General features: G+C 44.9%; 1 protein-coding gene across 16 annotated transcripts in view; it reads right to left on the reverse strand.

Annotated features, from left to right (window-relative positions):
- TRRAP (transformation/transcription domain associated protein) overlaps nt 1-19,195 on the reverse strand; it is a 120,210-nt gene that overhangs the window by 86,477 nt on the left and 14,538 nt on the right. For all 16 annotated transcript variants that reach the window (XR_014235851.1, XM_082360873.1, XM_082360864.1 and 13 more), the window contains 11 exons: nt 18,897-18,993; nt 16,247-16,385; nt 13,659-13,737; nt 11,884-12,118; nt 10,583-10,943; nt 10,395-10,492; nt 9,716-9,910; nt 8,695-8,886; nt 6,218-6,383; nt 4,355-4,611; nt 2,119-2,319 (listed from right to left, as the gene is read on the reverse strand). Coding sequence is in view for 15 of the 16 variants with exons in the window: in XM_082360873.1 (XP_082216999.1) it covers nt 2,119-2,319; nt 4,355-4,611; nt 6,218-6,383; nt 8,695-8,886; nt 9,716-9,910; nt 10,395-10,492; nt 10,583-10,943; nt 11,884-12,118; nt 13,659-13,737; nt 16,247-16,385; nt 18,897-18,993 (2,020 nt within the window). In the remaining variant the exon portion in view is untranslated. The remainder of the gene's footprint in view (nt 1-2,118; nt 2,320-4,354; nt 4,612-6,217; nt 6,384-8,694; nt 8,887-9,715; nt 9,911-10,394; nt 10,493-10,582; nt 10,944-11,883; nt 12,119-13,658; nt 13,738-16,246; nt 16,386-18,896; nt 18,994-19,195) is intronic.

Consider the following 19,195-nt stretch of genomic DNA (forward strand, 5'->3'; position numbering starts at 1 on the left):
GAACAATCACACACACAAACACTTGGAGTCTTTAACAGCTAAGATATTAATGTTAAAGATACTTATATACCTAGAAATCAAAGCCTTCATCTGTGTTGAAGATTAAAGATTTATCCCGGCCCTGTGTGAGGAACCAGAGCTGACAGGGGACAGGGGCCCCACCCTCCAGACGCAGCCAGGCAACACAGCACAGAGGGTGACAAGGGCCCCTCACTGCATCACCCCCAGCTTGCGCGTCCGAGCTCTTCTGGGGCACCACAGAAGTGCCCTTTCTCCTGCTGCCTCTGACCTGCTCAGGGTTATGTAATAAATCATGCAAGGATAGTCTGAGAAGTGTTATTTTTAAGAATCAACATAACCTACGAGCCAATTACCTGTCCCTTCCCTGCCAAAAGAGGGATCGTAAAGTGTGCCAAAAGCAGAACTGTTGTCACGTAAATCCACTGGCACTCGCCCTCCTGGTCATCCCCTTCCCTGCTGGTTCCTTCAGCCTTGCAGGGTGTGCCACGGCCCTCAGGATGCTACCTGCTGGGAAAAGGGCTCCGAGAGCACCACGGAGTCCCTGGGAGGGTCCAGGAGGACCATGGAAGCTTGTCTTCAAAATCTGGTTTCTTCCATGCTTTAGGTGCTTTGGGGAAGAACTACTTCTAAAGGGATTTTCTTGCTCTGCTTAATCTATGCAGAGGTCAAGTAAAAGTCAGATGTCTTAGTTTTCATTCTAATACCAACCCTGCCACTGACGGGGCTAAAGCAAATACAATCCTAACTTAAGGAAACAACCTAAAACGTGGCAACGGGCTAGATTCACAGTATGTTCACTGTGGTAATTTTCAAGGTAAAGACAGAATTTTAGTTGTATTTTCTTACAGGGAAACTAGTGTTTATTTGGCAAGTATTTAGATAAAGGTTTTGATGAGAAGCTAAGACTGGAAAGGGCAACACCGTTCTAGGGGGCGGGGCTGGGAGAGGGGTGGACACAATTTGTGTGCTTGAGAAAGTTGGGGGGAAAGGTGTGTGTGTGCAGGGGGGACAGGTGGACTGAGAGACGACGACAGGAAACGACTCCAGAGTGACATTACCCATGATGGGTACCCTTCCTCACAAATGTTCAGTAAAGTCTGGCTTAAAAAAAAAAATTACAGAAATCACTACTGTGTAAACTCCTTATTACAGAAAGGTAAACAAGCTGAGTTCTACCGTACAATGCATCAGGATGGAATAGAATGAGCCTGAGCAAAAGGAGGGCTTTGACTGGTTCCAGGCCACAGGACACTGTTAAGACCAGGCCTGCAAGGAGTTCAAGAATCCCAGCCAGAGTCTGGCTCACTGAAATGGCTGAGTCACTCAGATACACGTGAAAGGCTTCTATAAAACCCTTTCCAAAAATGCGCATTATATTAATGGCTAGATAAGTGTTCTGAAAAGACATGGTAACAACAGCTGTAACGCAGGCGGGAAGGCTGGTCATATAATAAAAAGGGGAAAGTCGAACGTGACAACGTAGATTGTAATAAATACAACCTTAGCTGTGTGACAAAGGACCAGGAGGGGTCAGTAAGGTGAAGGGGCGGTGCTCAGTAAGGATCAAGCAGAAGCAGCTGAGTGCTCTACAACACGCTGGGGACAGTCTGCTGATTTTTATACAAGGGCAGAGGCGTTCTAAAGGGCACACAGAGAGAAACCAAAGAGCTGTCCGTGGTGCGATAAGGAGCCATGTCTGGATAGAGACTGGGAGAGAATCAGGTACTCAGGAGTGACGGAAATGAGACAGGAACGGGACTAACCTGGGTTCTAAATGACACAACGTAAAACCTATTGGACATCAAAACAGACTAAGTGCAAGGGTGGGGTGGGCTGGGCGACACCTCCCGGTCCATCAGGAAGGATGGCCCTGCCCAGGGTCCAAAGTCCTCAGGGGCAACACCACCCACTGGCCTCCCGGAGTGATGGAAGCTCCAACCGACCAAGCTGGGCCCCAATAAATCTTCATCTTCTTTGAGTTAGAAATTCCCACCCCAAAAGTATATGTTCTATTTCCATGTTTTCAAATAGAAATTAAATGTCTTAAAATGAAACTTACAGTATCTTTAAGAAACTCCCAGAGACTCCAAAATTTACCTTCTCCATCGGGAGCTGAAGAGATGCTTTACAGTCGGAAAACTCCACTGTGATACTGGGGCCTTGAACTTCAGTCACGACGTAGTGCAGCTTCTGGGACTCCTTCAACATCTTCCTGTTACTGCCACCAAATTTACCAAGGACACGATAGGCCACGTGCGAAATGCTGTCTGCAGGGTTGCGTAAGGTGCGCCACAAAGCCTGAAAGTCAGTGCGCTTTCATTAACCCTCCGAGGCGATGCAGTCCCACGGTCCCCCAATCCCAACTCAAAGGTTATGAAAGACTACACGGCAAAAACTCCTCCTCCCACCTCTGTCCCCCAAACACACAGTTCCCTTCTGGAAGCCAACGATGTTAGTCTGGTGTGTCCTTCCAGAGAAGTCGTATGCCTTTACAGAAAATGCACATATAAATATAAATGTTCTTCCATGCTCCTGCAGTACAAATGGTAGCATGTCATAAACAGTGCAGAGCTCAAAGGCAAGAAAACTAAACAACACATTGTTTGGGCAGATATACAAAATGGGATGGGGGAGCAGAGAGGAAAACACAATTTGCTGGCACAGTTCTTGACCCTGGGTTAGATGGTGCCTTCTCAGGTTTTTACTTCTATTATTAGACTTTATAACTTACAAACATGATACATAAACTACCTTGTACATTTCAAATCTGATATTAGAAAGCACAGTGAGGAGGGAAAACAGTGATCATAAAGGGACCTGCATTACGGGACAAATGAGTCACTGTGTACCTTGTACTCACAATTAGGATAAGGAACAGAGACGCACTCAATTGCTCCAAAACACTGTCAGTTTTCCCACACTTTTTCACCTAAATTATCCTAAGTCCTCAAAATCACCATGGCTCACTATTTAAACCTATTTTCTTAGACCACCTTCTGTAACAATGCCAGGTATTAGTGGCCAACGACAGTCAACATAAAATCTTGGAACTCTTCTTAAAAGCAAAATCCCAATTTCTCTTACATTCCCGTAGGTCCAAAGGGGCTTCCCCTCATGACTGTCGAGAGACGTGGTCTAAGGCTCCCTGCCCCCACCTGGCCCACCCGAAGCTCAGGCCTCCTCGGGAGAGGGGTCTTCTGCTTACCGCCCCAGGAGGCGGTGGCACTGGCAACGGGAGGGTCCCATCTCCCGGCACGCGCACCACTTCTTAGCAGGCTGACGGTACTCTGCCAGTTGTCCAGCAGGTAGGGTAACTGTGCCTTCAAAAGCAAGCAGCAGCCCCGACCCAACTCTCCCTGGGGCTGTCTGCCTCACAGAAGGGCAAGAGGCCCCAGAACCCATCCTTGCCTCCTCTTCCCACAGGGAGCTCACCCAGGCTTGGGTCGGGCCCACGGTCTGCCTTCCAGAACCAACGGTCCTGTTCTCTGCTCAGGCTCGAGAGTCAGTCAAGCCTCCAAATGACTGGACTTGGACTTGGAGGCTCCAACCCAACCTCTAGGCCACACTCTCCTGCCTAGATGGAGCCCAAGGTCTACATTTCAGGAATGGCAGGCGAGTCCTGGTTGCATCTCCACCCTACCGTCCAGAGGCTCCTGTACTTGAGTTACCGCCCATCACAGAAAGCTGGCATTCGGACCCCCTACCTCGGGCCAAATACTCTACACCAAAGGGGCAGGTGAGTAAGCAACAGGCAGCCTGAATCTCGAACAATTACCAACCACATTACAAATCACTACCATCAGCAAAACATGAAGGAATAACCTGATATTTGACACTGAGCTCTAATGACCACAAAATATAAACTGGTTTCAAAACCGCCTCCTTTCTTATCTGCTTTGTTTCCTTTGGGGGTGGCCAGACAGCTCTACTTCCTTTACAAGTCTGCATCTCTACTGTGTAACTCGACATCTCTCCTGGAGAAAGAGAGGATCTCCCTGGAAGAAACAGCAGCCATTTAACACCTGCCTTCCCAAGTCATCAACTTCACGAGAACATGACACTGTGCAAGCCCTATGAAAGGGGAGCAATCCTGCAAAACCAATATTCACTCCACACCTGCAGTATTTCTTTACATCGTTTCGTAAGCCAGAAGACCCACACAGCAAGTTGAAGGCTACACCAGTAGCCCACCAGGGAGCAGGGAGCCCACCGCTCCGCACGGGAGCTCAACAGTGGCCAGCCACTTCTGAAACTGCCAGCCTAAAATCCTCAGTGAGAACCAGATACGTGAGGCCCGGCGCCCTCTGCTGGCGGCACGGAAACGCAGACTGACCTGCATGAGCTCTGCGCGCACGGGCTGGATGTGGTCGTAGAGGAAGTCGGGCTGCAGGTTGTCCACACACAACTCCAGAGTCCTCAGGCCTTGGCTGACCAACGTCTGCGAGCCGTTGAGAGCCGACACCAAGGGGTCCATCAGCATGGGCAGATAGGGCAGGAGCGAGCTCAGCCGCACGGGCACCGTGAGACACAGCTCCACAAAGAGGTCCTTCATGTGCTGCTTGTGCAGGCCGCTCTGCAGCATGTTTAGCCCTGCGCACAGGGTGTGAGGCCATCGGGGGCGGTTACTTCCCAGACACACGCCCAAGTTAACTGTACAGAGTAAGTGACCCGCCTTTTCACATAAACGTCAACCTGATAATAGGAAGACTTTTTACGCCTTATAATTTCTGTATTAGCTAAATCCATTCTGTAACTGCACCCTGTGACCTCTTCCATCTACCTTATTCATGGTGACAACAGCAGGCTGCACATAGTTTCAGTTACAATTAATATTATTTAATGTTGATTAAATTAATTTAATATTAAGGACTAATAAATATTATACATCAAACTTTTAAAAATCATGTCATGCTATGAATAAGCCTAATCTAAAGAAACAGACTCCAATATGACGTGTCCATATCAAGCTTGATGTTCATAACCTTACGTGTTTTTTCAGATTTCCAGTAAACCACAGTTGATGTCTATGCTCTAAAATAAACATTTAAAAAAAAAAAATCCACTTTTGGTTTTTATAAATGGGAGGAGCTTCCTGCTTATAAACACAACCCCCCCCCACTTTTCACGAGGGTAACCAAGTATTTACTGAGCCCCCTCCTAAGACATGTCAGAAGAGGACCTGCCCACAGAACCTTAGAGACAAGTGGAAAGAGAAAAGCAAGTAACAGTGGCCGCAAACAAGGCACATCCCAGGCAGCTGAGGCTGAAGAAAGAGGAGCTATCAGGGAAGGCATCACACAGCAGCCACACCAGATCCAGAATCCAGAGACGAAGGTGGATGAGGAGAGGGCACGGCGAGGTTCCCAAGGAGGGGATGCACTTGAACAAAAGCAGGTGGGGAGAAGGAAGGTTGGGAAGAGCGCAGGAGGGAAAATCAGACCCATCAGAGCAGAGGGCGCAGGTCGGGGAAGACGGGGGACGGGGTCAAATACGGACGACAGAGCCTGACGATAGGCCTCCTTAAGCATCTGGCCTGGGGGACGTAGGGCCATGTTACACTCAACTTTCAAGGATTTCCCAGTTGCGAAGATTCAATCCCTTGCCAAGCGCTCACCCTTATCAGAAAAAAAAAAATTCCTAGGATAGTGTTTCTAGTCAGTTCATACCTGTAAACATTCACTGGACCCAATATCCCCTTTAGTTATGTATACCTTGAAGGCATTCCTAACACACAGGAATAAAAGAATTCTGTCTATGCAAGTTAGCAACTAGATAAAAATAGAAACATATTTTTATGTATTTTATATAAAGCTTATATCAGCTTTATAACTTGTTTTTTTCCCTTCTTGTTCTGATTCTCTTTCAATCTAGGGATCCCTGATCCTACTAAACCACTTTCTAGAACTGCTTACCAAATGCTACAAAAATGTAACAAAGTCCTAACCGGGGTAACTAAGACCTTCCGACTCCCATTCAACTGAGCAGGGAGAAGAACCCATCCCTCTAAAGATCCACTGCCTTTAAAGAGAGCAGGACACAGGGATGGACACCCACATATACACACTGCAGGGGACATGTACATACATCGCCTCACCATGACCTTCACCAGGTGCAGAGCAGGAACCCCAGCAACCAAGGGAAGCAAGACCCATGCACGCACACAAGACTAAAAGGCAACCAACATCACTGCGCTGACCTTGCAGTAGGTTTGGAAGGAGAGGCAAAAATTCCTGATACAGGAGATCATGGCTACCTCCCCCGATGGAGCGGAACAAGGCTCGAAGCAGCAGGAAATAGTTATAGGGTTCTTTGGCAGTCTGGGCGAGCTCCATTGAGCTGTTCACAATCTTGTGCAGGTGAGGCTGCAGGATGAAGAAAAGGCAGGTTAACAGGCTCTAAATGAGGAGGGTTCACTGCAAAAAGATAGGAATGGAAGGTAATTTTGATGAATTTATTCCAAAAGGAAAAACAAAACAAAAATTTTCCAACTTTTACTTGACTCAAATTAATTTATCTTAAAACATATGTACGCTTCCACCAGTTTGGCTGTGAAAGAAGCATTTACTAGGTTCCTATCTTACTATGTAGGTACATGATGCCGAGCAGACACTTTGCAACAGGAACTGGAGGGCCTGTGAGCTCTGCTGTTCTTGTGAACAGTCCTTCACGAGACCAAATAATCAAACAAGATGAGGGACTTCCCTGGTGGCACAGTGGTTAAGAATCCGCCTGCCAATGCAGGGGACATGGGTTCAATCCCTGGTCCAGGAAGATCCCACATGCTACGGAGCAACTAAGCCCGTGAGCCACAACTACTGAGCCTGTGCTCTAGAGCCCACAAGCCACAACTACTGAGCCCATGTGCCACAACTGCTGAAGCCCGTGCACCTAGAACCCGTGCTCTGCAACAAGAGAAGCCACCGCAATGAGAAGCCCGCGCACCACAGCGAAGACTAGCCCCTGCTCACCGCAACTAGAGAAAGCCCGCACATGGCAATGAAGACCCAATGCAGCCAAAAATAAATAAATAAATAAATTTATAAAATAAAATAAACTTAAAAAAAAAAATCAAACAAGATGAAAGAAGCCTGCTCCTTAACTATCAGAATGCAAAATGCAACCTAAAGGAACTGAAACTTCACTACCAAATACCATACATGCAAAGTTTGGAAGAACCTCAAAAGACATTTGAGATGGTAATGTTTTAGAAGACTTAATTGAAAAATGTCTTCATGAGCATTTTATTAGCTTATAGTAAGTTTAATCAACATTTTAAGACAGATTAGTTTTTTATCTTGTACTTCAAATCCTAGTTTTGACATGTGACAGGTTAAGTTTGATGTGAATTTTTTTGCAGGTGTATTTAAAGTGAACTGTGAACTGTAAACTACCTGTATAGTCAGTGATACAATTACAAGTCTGTTACTGTATATGGCAAGATATATTTCTTTTATGGATAAATCATACATATTAGTCTCATGACAAAACATTCTATGAAATTATTCTTTGAACATCTTTCTTGAACAATATTCCAAAACCCCATCATTAGACTTGTCTAATCTATTAGGTTTTATTCTCTTTTTTGTTGGTTGTTGTTCTACATAGTTGTCCCAGATACTGGCAAAAAGGGAATAATTTGAAGATACCAAATTATGCGGACAAAGACTCCTATTAACTATTTTATATCTTTCTAAAAATTTGAATATTTTCTTTTTATACTAACACAAAAGTAACATCAAGGTTGTTGACAACTGATTACTATATAACTGAAAAAGTGGAGAAAACTGTCACATAAAAGCACAAATTACTGGTGCTTTATATCACCACCTATATATTTACTTCAGAAAAAAATGGATCTTTTCCCCTATGGGAAAACATCTCTCTTCAGACAGAACTGATGATAATATTCAACCTTCTACAGAAATTAAGTGGAAGAGAATTTTGATAAGGTTTTTGTTCCATCTGCTGCCTTTAGTGGATGATGTAACCACGCACTGGTTTCTGCCATTTGCTAGAAATCAAATAACTGATGAGATAAAATTATACGTATAGGATTAGTCATCTATAAAAGTGTGTTACGAGACACATCCCTCCCAGATGGTCTTAATAAAGGAACACAAATTGGCTAGATTCAGAGGGGAAAAATGAACAAATAGTTCTGAAGTGGGATGTTTATGTGCTGCCACAGAAAATATGAACACAGAGAAGATGTGCTGTGGAAGATGGGTATGTGATGAGAACTGTTACACAGCCAACCATTTCCCATTGGATCTGAGAGGTAAGATGTTTTTTCCTCCTATATTCTTTTGCGTCACTCAATTAAAAAAAAAAAAAAAAAAAAGCACGGTGTGCTCCTACACTACTTGTGTGGTCCACACAAGAAATGAGTTTAAAAAAGAAAATCAGAGTGCCAAAACTAATGACAACCCCTGCCTACCACGAGGGCTCTGAAATGTTCATTTTGGATCAGGAGACAAACAGATTAAGCTCTGCTTTAGAAACACATGAAATGTTTTCTACCCTTGGCCCTGATTCGTTGTAAACATTTATTAATTCAATATTACAATATTTGTAAATATAAAGAGCCACTCCAGTTTCTGTTCAAAATGAAGAAAATTAAAAAGCAACAACAAAAAAACCCAAACACAATGCACAGCTTGGATCTGAGTTTACCTTCAGCATTTGTTCGTTTTCAGCTGCGAAGAGGGAGACAGAGCCAAAGACCAACTTGAACAGCTTGAGGTACAGGTTGGAGAGCTCCACATTGGAGCCCATTTCTGGCAGGCGGTCCAGGAGATATTCCACCAGAATTGTAGCAAACAGAGCAGAGGTAGTAGGATTTGCCAAGAAGGAATTGGCAACAATCTATCAAAACAAGAAACACATGTGACAAAAATCATTACTTCCAAAAAAAAATCCCACAAGGACTCCGAGGCAAAAAATATACAAATCAATTTTCACTTCAAAGTAAAGGAGCTGTTACAGTGGAGGATTACTGGACTCAATGTCAATATTATGACACAGTATGAGTGTGTTTCATGTTTTGGTAACTGCAATCATTGTTGCTTTTGCTGTGGTCATCCATGTACGATGCTTGGTGTCAGTCTATTTATCTCTTGTAAAAATAAATACAGTGTCTGCGGGTGAGTTGTGAAAAAAAAAAAAAAAAAAAAAAGAAAACTACCATATGGCAATTGTATCAGTTACCTATTACTTTGTAACAAATTACCCCAAAGTGCAATGGCTTAAAACAACACACATTATTTCACAGTTTAAAAAAAAAAAAAAAAAAAATCATTACTTCCCCAAAGCGGATTCAAGAAAAAATAATGAACTTGCCAAAATTACCAAAATCAAATCTGTATCAGACACTTCAAGCAATGAATTATCCACCAAAAGAAAAAGAACAAAACCGATCTGAGCGCTGAGCGGAGCAGCTTACTTAAGTAGTTAATCTGTCATTTCATCGTCACCATCAAGCACCAAGAGCCTACATCTAACACGTATTTAATTTCTACTATGAAAGGAACTGGTCCAAAGAATCTTAAACTTTTGAAAATTTTTTTTTACTACAGCCTAATAGTTCTCTAAATTTTGCTCTACAAACACTATCCTTAGGCATATCACTTAGAAAATAAAAGGAATACCAAGTATTCGACACATGTTGAAAGAACATAAGAAAAGAGTGTCATACCTGAAGAGCGTAATTTTTTGAGATTCTTTCCACCATATAAGGGACTGTAGTCTGAAAGATTTCTTTAAACGTTAATGGGTTCATCATCGTGAAGACGCCGGCAAAGTGCTCCAATACCTCCTTCTCTTCCTTCATTCTAACAGTTTGGCAGTTTGCTACTCGAATGTATGTCTGTCCATTTCCTGCTATCTGGACCTAGCACAGGAAAAAAAAAACACACGGGAATTAAAACTGAATATCTCTGAATATATTCCAATACACAATCAGATCAACTGCATACTTAAAACAGAGTATTTGAGATAACAAATCTCTGCCACCTCCCCCCTCCCAAATCTTTTAAATTCTCTATTCTCACCTTAAATTTGCAAAAAAAACCCTCAAAAAACAAAAACCTTCGTTAGGTGTTCAAAACAGTAAGAAATTTAGTAAAATTAAGTATCGTTTCTATTGCATTCCCTTTACACCATCTGCCGCTCAAAATACACTGACACCTACAGGAATTCTCACCATAAATGCAACCCTATGCTACAGAACAAAAGCAAACCTGGGTATATGAATACTCTAGACCATCCAAATAGTAACAGATTTCTGAGACCCCTTCCATCACTAGCACCTCTAATTCTAAGAGGCGTTTTCCACACTCAGGAGCCTGGTTTGAGGGCACTCACTGCCTTATTACCTGATAAATATCTAAAGCCTGCATTGCATATTTCACAAGTTTTATGTAAATCTGCGTCTCTTTGGGCTGCAACTGCTTGTTGGGAATGAACTGAGTTTCTGGAAAAGAGATAGCACGATAAGTTAATGTGAATAAAACCCACTCTATGAAAAACATCATTTGTCGAAATGATTCAAGAGCACAATTACCACCAAGCGCTTTGCACGACGTTATGCCCCACGTGATTGTCTTGACGCCACAGACCAAGGTTTTTACCAAACTCCGGCAATCCGTGACTTGGAATGTCTGCTTGTCTTCCTTGTCCTTTTCTCCTTGCTTCTCAAAGGGAGGCACGGGGGCTGGCGTCACAGGGGTGGCAGGGGTGGGGGGCGGGGGCGGGGCGGGGGCGGGAACGGGGGCTGGAGAAGGGGCAGGGCCGGGAGCTGCGGGGGCCGCAGGCACTCCCGGCAGAGCTGCTTCCACAGCTCCGAGTTCCGACTGAGGCTTGCACTTCTTAAAAATGGCAGAGAGCTGGTACCTCGCAATGGTGTGGAATTTGAGAACAAAAACCTGTCAGGAAGAGAAAGTGGAGGGGAGACAAAAATCATTCCTCTTCAATAGGCCAACAAGCCTTCCAGAAGACAGAAAAAAACTCTCTCTGAAACCACCTGCTGAAGTTGGTGCTTTTCCCCCACAGGTACTACAGCAAGCGTCACCATCTCCACTTCACCCGTGGAGAAGCAGCTCAGGAGAGCTGGGTGACGGGCCTGACGAGCAGGGCCTGGATGCGACCGGGGACTGCTCCGGGATCCACACTATCTACCCCTGACCCAGGCACCCTGGGTATCTCTCCAGAGAAGTTCACAGATAAGGTAGCACTTGTCTAGGCGGTGTCCCAGAAAACAACTCTCCTGATTACTCGCCAGGAACTATGCTAAGAGCTCACGCGCTGCCTTACTCATCTCAAACAACCCTAGGAAGCAGACACTGTGACTGTCCCTGGTTAGAAGACAGGCAGACCAGCAGAGGGTCAAGCATCTCGCCCAAGGATCCTTGGCTAGTTGATGGGGTAGTGGGGATTTTTTTTTTTTTTTTTTTTTTTTTTTATTTATTTTTGGCTGTGTTGGGTCTTCGTTTCTGTGCGAGGGCTTTCTCTAGTTGTGGCAAGCGGGGGCCACTCTTCATCGCGGTGCGCGGGCCTCTCACTATCGTGGCCTCTCCTGTTGCGGAGCACAGGCTCCAGACGCGCAGGCTCAGTAGTTGTGGCTCACGGGCTTAATTGCTCCGCGGCATGTGGGATCTTCCCAGACCAGGGCTCGAACCCGTGTCCCCTGCATTGGCAGGCAGATTCTCAACCACTGCGCCACCAGGGAAGCCCGGTAGTGGGGATTTGAACCCAGGTGGTCTAAACACCCAGGACCAAGCTGGCAACTGGGCGGCCCGCGAACTGCCAGCAAAGCGCTCATGTGAGCGGAGCGCCGTGCGGTGAAGACGCGGAGGGAACAGGTACCTCCAGCATCCGCATCAGCACGTCCCGCCCGTTGCCGCTCTCCTGCTCGCTCTTGGAGCGGATGCAGTCCACCAGGTTGAGCAGGAGCTTGCAGGACATGGTCTGGATGCTGCTGGGCAGGGACTCGTCATCAATATTCTTGGCGAAGAGCTGGACGGCGAGGGAGAGGTCACTGAGGGGCAGGTGCTGACGGACGTGGTGCACAAGGTCGGCCAGCGTGCTGTAGGCGAGGGGCCTGCGGGCAGAGACCTCTGCTAGTTCGCATCTCAGAGGCCCCACCCGCCTCGGCTGCGGGCCACCATCTCCACCACTACCTGTGCCCCAGGGACACCCCCAGTGGGATGGCTCATCTGGGGCACGCTTTATAGGGTCCCAGTTTCCCCCTTGTTACTTCCTCCCAGCTACATGATTAGAAGGCTCAAGCCTCATCTTTTTGCTTAAATCTTTACTTTCTAAATTAAAAAGGTTAACTTTGTGCACATCATGTTTATACCAGCACATCTAGTTAACCTGAGCAGAAGTAACTACCAGCTTGATCGTGCACTGAATGGGTTCTGTTGCTCAAAGCTAAACAGCCTGTGTCAAATAACACCTTATATACCATATATTTTATCGAGCCGCAACAGCAGTGTTCAGGCCACCCAGCACTTTCACTCACTGAACGTCTGGACACCTGCCATGTGCCAGACACGGGGCCCAGCACCAGGGATACCAGTGACCCCAGTAAATAGAGCTCCTGTCCTCAGGAAGCTTATTTCCGGGGAGGGGGGCGGGGGGGGAACACACGAGTAAAGAAATCAACTGTGCAAGTTGCTAAGTGTTGCAGGAGATGTGAAAAGGCACCAGGAGAAAAACTGGTGGGGGCCAGAGAAAGCCCCTCCGAGGTGACATCGGCTCTGTGACCTCAGCCAGGGACATTTCCATCTGGAAGAAACAGGCAGGTCAAGGCCCTGAGTGGGAACTGCCTGGAGGAGTCAAGGGGCCGCAGAGGCCCGCATGGCCGCAGCAGGTCAGGCAGAGAGAGCAGAGTCAAGCCCTGCGGGGGCCGCATGCCATGGTCAAGAGTCTGGGTTTTGTCTAAGGGCGACCGACAGAAACCACTGGAGGGTTTCAATCTAACATCCATTCAGGCGGGTTCAACCCCAAGTTATAAAAAATGTCTTACTCGATATTTTACAACAGTGTTTTCTATAGAAAACACAGTGAACAGTCTACACTATATTCAGAATATTCTTCATATTTTTCATATGATCAATCACACCTCCTTTGTTAGAACCAAAAAATGACTAATGTTGATCCATTTTACATGGTAAAAGATGATTAAATGTTAATTCTCTCCTTTAGAAATAATAAGCATGATCACAGCTATATTTATCTTATAAAATGCATAAGAAATAAAGACTAGGAGGAAACAGTTCAAAATATTAGCCACGTTAGTTGATCTCCTTATGGAGAACCAAAAAGTTTTCTCTCCTTTCTTCTTAGTAGGTTATCAAATCTCTTTTTTTTAATAAAAAGGTGCATTTTTACTACTTAGAAAGCAAAAAAACTAATACTAGTCAGATAGTTCTACCTACAATTTAAATCAAGACAACTACTCTGATTAAGCCAAGGCACAAGAAGCAACCTAAGGCGTTTCCGAAACTTCCCGCAATTCTAAATCCAACGGGAGAGGAAAGGCCCAACAGTCCACGCTCATTGAAATGCTAACGAAGTGTCAGGATCCACGGTCCCTGGCACTGAACAGACCAGATATCACGGGTTCAACATCATACCTGAGAGTCTCTCGAGCAGTATATCCTGAGCCAATTAGTATGGATTCATCAAACAGCTTGTCCATGCAAGGAATGAACTCTGGAACACAAACATCCATTGCGTACATCACCAACCAAACCAGGCGTGCGGCAAGTCACTTAACAGTACTTTCACAGGAGCCACGCTGTACCAACGAGCAATCCAGATGTGGGGCAGCGTGGGGAGCAGGAAGGCACACGAGCTACTTTAGTCTAAGACGCTGGCTGTGCTGGGCCACACCAGCCACGTGTCACAGAGACGCGGTCGGGATCACATTCAGTGTCAGAGAATAAACTAAGAAACCGTGAGCCTCGTATCCCTGGCGGGGAACTCGCCCCCAATGCTTCGTGGGAGGTGCTGTCCATTGTCCTTAAAAGCTGGCACGATCCACCCAAGGGGGCAGTATTCCCTAAAGGCCCCTTTATCCACTGCCCTGAAGTCATCCTTCTTCAAGACTGTAAGGTTAGTCTTTATGGAGAAATAAGGATACTTCTCTATAGGAATTACAAAGGTCTAGGACATCCTAGTGTTCTCACAGGCATGGGTCCCAAGTTAGGGGTCCTGACTCTTGGGATAAGACTGACTAGAGACTCTGTCCCTCTAATCCCCCAGGGAGAGCCACCACCAAACCTCCCCCTGCTCCTCTGCAGGCTGAGGCCCTCACGGGGTGGAACAGCTGGTCCCCACTCAGGGACAACCGATGTTTCTGAGGATGTGCACACAGGGTGGCAAATAGTAGAGCAGACAGTACATTCTTTGCCAGCAAACAGCTACTGAGGATCAAAGATACAAAAGACACATGCACACTGGAGAGACGCCTCCTACAGCCAGGCAGCACAGGAAGAAAAACAAGAGAAGCCACGAGTAGTCCCTGAGGTCGGAGGAGGGGACGTGCCCCGCTGCCCACGGCGAGGTGGCCAGGAGGAAGGAGGCACAGAGGAAAGATGCAGAGGGCTGAGACCCCACATGCCGGAGGGCTGGCTGCGGGGATGAGTGATGCGTGCAGAGAAGAAATTAAGTTGCACGGCACTGGCTTCCAGATCACCTCCAAGACCCGGAATCAGTTTCTAGGGAAACAGGTAAATCTGTTAAACAGTCAGGTTTTTCCAAACTACTGCTCCTCAGGATTAGCACAAATGGGTGACCATCTGATATCATTTTGGATGCCAACAAAGGAATGTTTTCACTAACATTTGGTAGTGGATGTGTAAATTTTAAATATATGCATACATGTTTTGTATTTTATAATATGGCTAACATTTAACATGATTCTTTTTTTTTTTTAACTTTTTTTTGGGGGGGGGTATTTATTTATTTATTTATGGTTGTGTTGGGTCTTTCGTTTCTGTGCGAGGGCTTTCTCTAGTTGCGGCAAGTGGGGGCCTCTCTTCATCGCGGTGCGCGGGCCTCTCATTATCGCGGCCTCTCTTGTTGCGGAGCACAGGCTCCAGACGCGCAGGCTCAGTAATTGTGGCTCACGGGCCTAGTTGCTCCGCGGCATGTGGGATCTTCCCAGACCAGGGCTCGAACCCGTGTCCCCTGCATTGGCAGGCAGATTCTCAACCACTGCGCCACCAGGGAAGCCCCTAACATGATTCTTTATAGGTTTCTTTCAATGAAAACTTCTTGAGATGTCATGATATTACCTGTTTAAGTCTGGGAACCACTACGGGCTTCAAAACAAAGTATCTTGTTTAAAAAAAAAAAAAAAAGCAACAGCAGCCTCTAAAAACTGAACTCAACCAGCCTAACACGATCTAACCTTGGAGAGTAGCATCTTGGAAATCTGTCAATCTTTGTAGCGTTAACAAGACTGAAACCAAGTTTTATGGTCTCAAAAGAGGGCCTAGTTGTGTGTGATGGATCAGAGGTTATCTGATAACCATGAGAAGGCTTTTTAATCTGTCAGCACTTCAACAAGGAGAAACCTCCTGCTCCACGGCTCCCCAACGCACCTCCAAAGTCCTTATTATTCCAATGGCAGGAATACCGAAAGTTAATCCGACAGTGGTGCTCCAGACACAGCTCAGTCACTTCAGTAAATAGATTTTAAAACATCCCATTTAAAACTCTTCCATCATTTTCACAACATGGAGAAAGAAAACACTGTTTTCTTCTCACCTTTTAAAGACTGCTGGTTGTGAGTCAGAAAGCAAATGGCTATTTGCAATGTCAAAAGACAGTCAGTCAGAAGGCAGAGAAGTACTAAGAGATACCCAGACTGTAAACCGTGCTAAGGAAATTATCACATTAATTACGAAATTGTTGAGAAGACAAAGGGAGAACCCTGGTGGCAGGCAAAAAAGATGGGCGGGCAGAGAGAGAGAGAGAGAGAGAGAGAGAGAGAGAGAGGGAGGGAGGGAGAGAGAGGGAGGGAGGGATGGGCAGGCAGGGAGAGGGTATGGTAGAGAGGCAGATAAAGGCGAAAAAATACACCCAAAATAGCAATTAAGAAAGGACACATGGAGCCAAAAATACGGAGCGGGCTGAAGGCTCAGCACACGATGGCCCGCCAGCAGCAGGCCCACATTCACAGACAGGCGAGCGGCCAGAGGCAAGACAGACGTACGGTTTCGCAGCTCGGTAGTGAGGATGTGCTTCGCGGCGATCAGAAGCTCCTTTCTGAGGTGCGCAGTTTCTGCTGGACAATTTGAAAGTAGCTGTAACATTCCTTTCACCATTTGCTGAGAGTACTTAGTCACCAACTCCTGTAAAAGAAAAAGGAAAACAACACAGTTATACTGATAGGCGGTTGTTAAGAAAAACCCAAGTTTTATAAACTTTAAAAAAATTCAGTAAGAGTAAGCTTGGCTCAAAGGACCCTCAGAAAGTAACAGGCCTAACACACAAGTACTATCCAAGAAGTCTTAGCAGTTTGTGTGCACAGCGCCACCCTGGAAGGAGGGGAAGCCACATGGAGCAGTTTCTTTTACGTCATGGGATCATGGAGGCCTTCTTGTATTTTCTGTATTTTCCCAACTTTCAACAGTGAATATGTATTGCTTCCCTGTTACAGGGAAGGAGGAAGAAATAAATATTGAAGTTAAAAAACAAAACTATTTACTGAGTCGTCCCACTGATGTAAGTTGTGAATGACACCAAAGACACCTTTAATCAGCTCAGAATGAGCTCCAGTCACAAATGCCTTTTGAGGTGTTTCAGGAAGTTATTCACAATAACTCAAGCTGACTAAAATATCAAGGGGTATCTAATTCAGATTTTTTTTTTTTTTTTTACAGATGCTCCATTTTCTTAGTGTAAGTTATCATTATTGAGATAAATACATTAAAAAGGGAGGGGGGAGAAGGCTACAAATGTTTTCAAAGGTAGTTTAGAATAAAAACAATTTGACATACACATTTTCATTTTTACTTTCCTGAAATAAAATCTTTAAAAACAATGATCAATTATAATACCATTCCACTGCTCTAGAATAGACCAGGACTAAATTTATTCCATACTTTAGAATAACCACCTCTATACAAGAGTTTTATTCAAAAAAACTGTAAGACTAATGAGAGATAAGGCATCAATTTTTTCCTTCAAGTTCTTATGATTTAAGTAAGAAGACACCACAGCTCCAAGTGGGAAGAACAAAAACAAAAATAAAACTACTCTACAGGTTCCGCAAAAAAGCCTCCAAAACCTCTTTCTCAGTTTTACTTGATAATGCCATTTTTTTAAGTTCCAACCTCTCCCACATAATTCGCACTTACACACAACTTCCAATAACAGCAAAAGTCAATATACCTCATACATCTGCACAAAAATCTGTTTGCAAATATTTATATGGCTTTATTAAGCCAAAAATGAAACAGGCAAGTCTATAAAGACAGGAAATACATTAGTGGTTGCCAGGGGCTGGTGGGTCAGAGAAGAACGGAAGTCACTGCTCATCGGTACAGATTTCTTTTTCGGGTGAAAAAATTGTTCTAAAATTGAACAGTGATTATGGTTGTACAAATCTGTGAATAAACTAAAAACCATTGAACTGTACACTTTAAAAGGGTGAATTTTATGGTAAATGAATTATATCTTGATAAAATGCTTTAAAAAAATTGGAAATGATCCAAATGTTCATCAACTGATGAATGGATAAACACCATGATTACACCCATACGACAGAATACAACACTATGGCCTGAACTGTGTACCCCCCAAACTTCATATGTTGAAGCCCTAACCCCCACTGTGACTGTATCTGGAAATAAGAGTCTTTAGGAGGTAATTCAGGTTGAATGAGATCATACAGGTGGGGCCCTCGTCCAGTAGGACTGTAGCCTTATAAAAGACGAGAAGGAGATCTCTCTCTCCCCCTCACCACCATGGGAGGACACAGCAAGAAGGTGGCCACCTTCAACCCAGGAAGAAAGGCCTCCCCGGAAACCAAACCCTGCTGGAACCTTGATCTTGGATTTTCCAGGCTCCAGAACTATGAGAAAATAAATTTTGGCTGTTTACACCTAGTCTACGGTATTTTGTTACGGCAGCCTGAGCAGACTAAGACAACTAACCACGAATAAAAAGTTAACAAGTCACCAATTAAATAACAAGGATGAATCTCAGCATTACTGCTAAGTGAAAGAAGCCAGACTCAAAAGGTTACAAATACTGTCCACCAAGTGATTCATCTCTATGACATTTTGGAAAAGGCAAAACTATGGAGACAGAAAACAAACCAGTGCTTGCCAGGGACTGGAGGTGGGAGGAGGAAATTGACTACAAACGTATAAAAGGAATTTTCTGGATGATGGAAATGTTCTGTATTTTGACGTACTGGTGGTTAGGTATGCATTTGTACTGTACACGTTTGTCAATCAGCAAACTGTACACCTACAAAAGGTGAATTTTTTTTTTTTAATTTTATTTATTTATTTATTTATGGCTGTGTTGGGTCTTTGTTTCTGTGTGAGGGCTTTCTCTAGTTGTGGCAAGTGGGGGCCACTCTTCATCGCGGTGCGCGGGCCTCCCACTGTCGCGGCCTCTTCTGTTGCAGAGCATAGGCTCCAGATGCGCAGGCTCAGTAATTGTGGCTCACGGGCCCAGCTGCTCCGCGGCATGTGGGATCTTCCCAGACCAGGGCTCGAACCCGTGTCCCCTGCATTGGCAGGCAGACTCTCAACCACTGTGCCACCAGGGAAGCCCACAAAAGGTGAATTTTACTGCATGTAAATTATATCTTAGTAAACCTGACTTAAAACAAAAGTCAATGAACTTACCTGGTAAATTCTGATGATATAAGCTAAAAATGACAATGTTTTGATCTGAGCAGCAATGAAATCAGCATACAACTCCTTGTTGTAAAGCTTATGTTGCCTAATGAGAAGTGAACAAAATTAACAATATTAGCTCTCAACTCTTTCGGTGATGTTACTATTAATTAAAAGCCTATAGTAATTACTAAGCCCAAAAGGTTGATCTCTCCACAGCAGCAACAGTAAACGCGCCTACACTTTTATGCAGTTCCGACTAACTTAAAGGCCTTAAAGGCATAAAGCAGGCAGATCTCCAGGCCGTT

This window comes from Balaenoptera borealis (assembly GCF_965194805.1).
Source record: "Balaenoptera borealis genome assembly, chromosome: 16".
Taxonomy (NCBI): domain Eukaryota; kingdom Metazoa; phylum Chordata; class Mammalia; order Artiodactyla; family Balaenopteridae; genus Balaenoptera; species Balaenoptera borealis.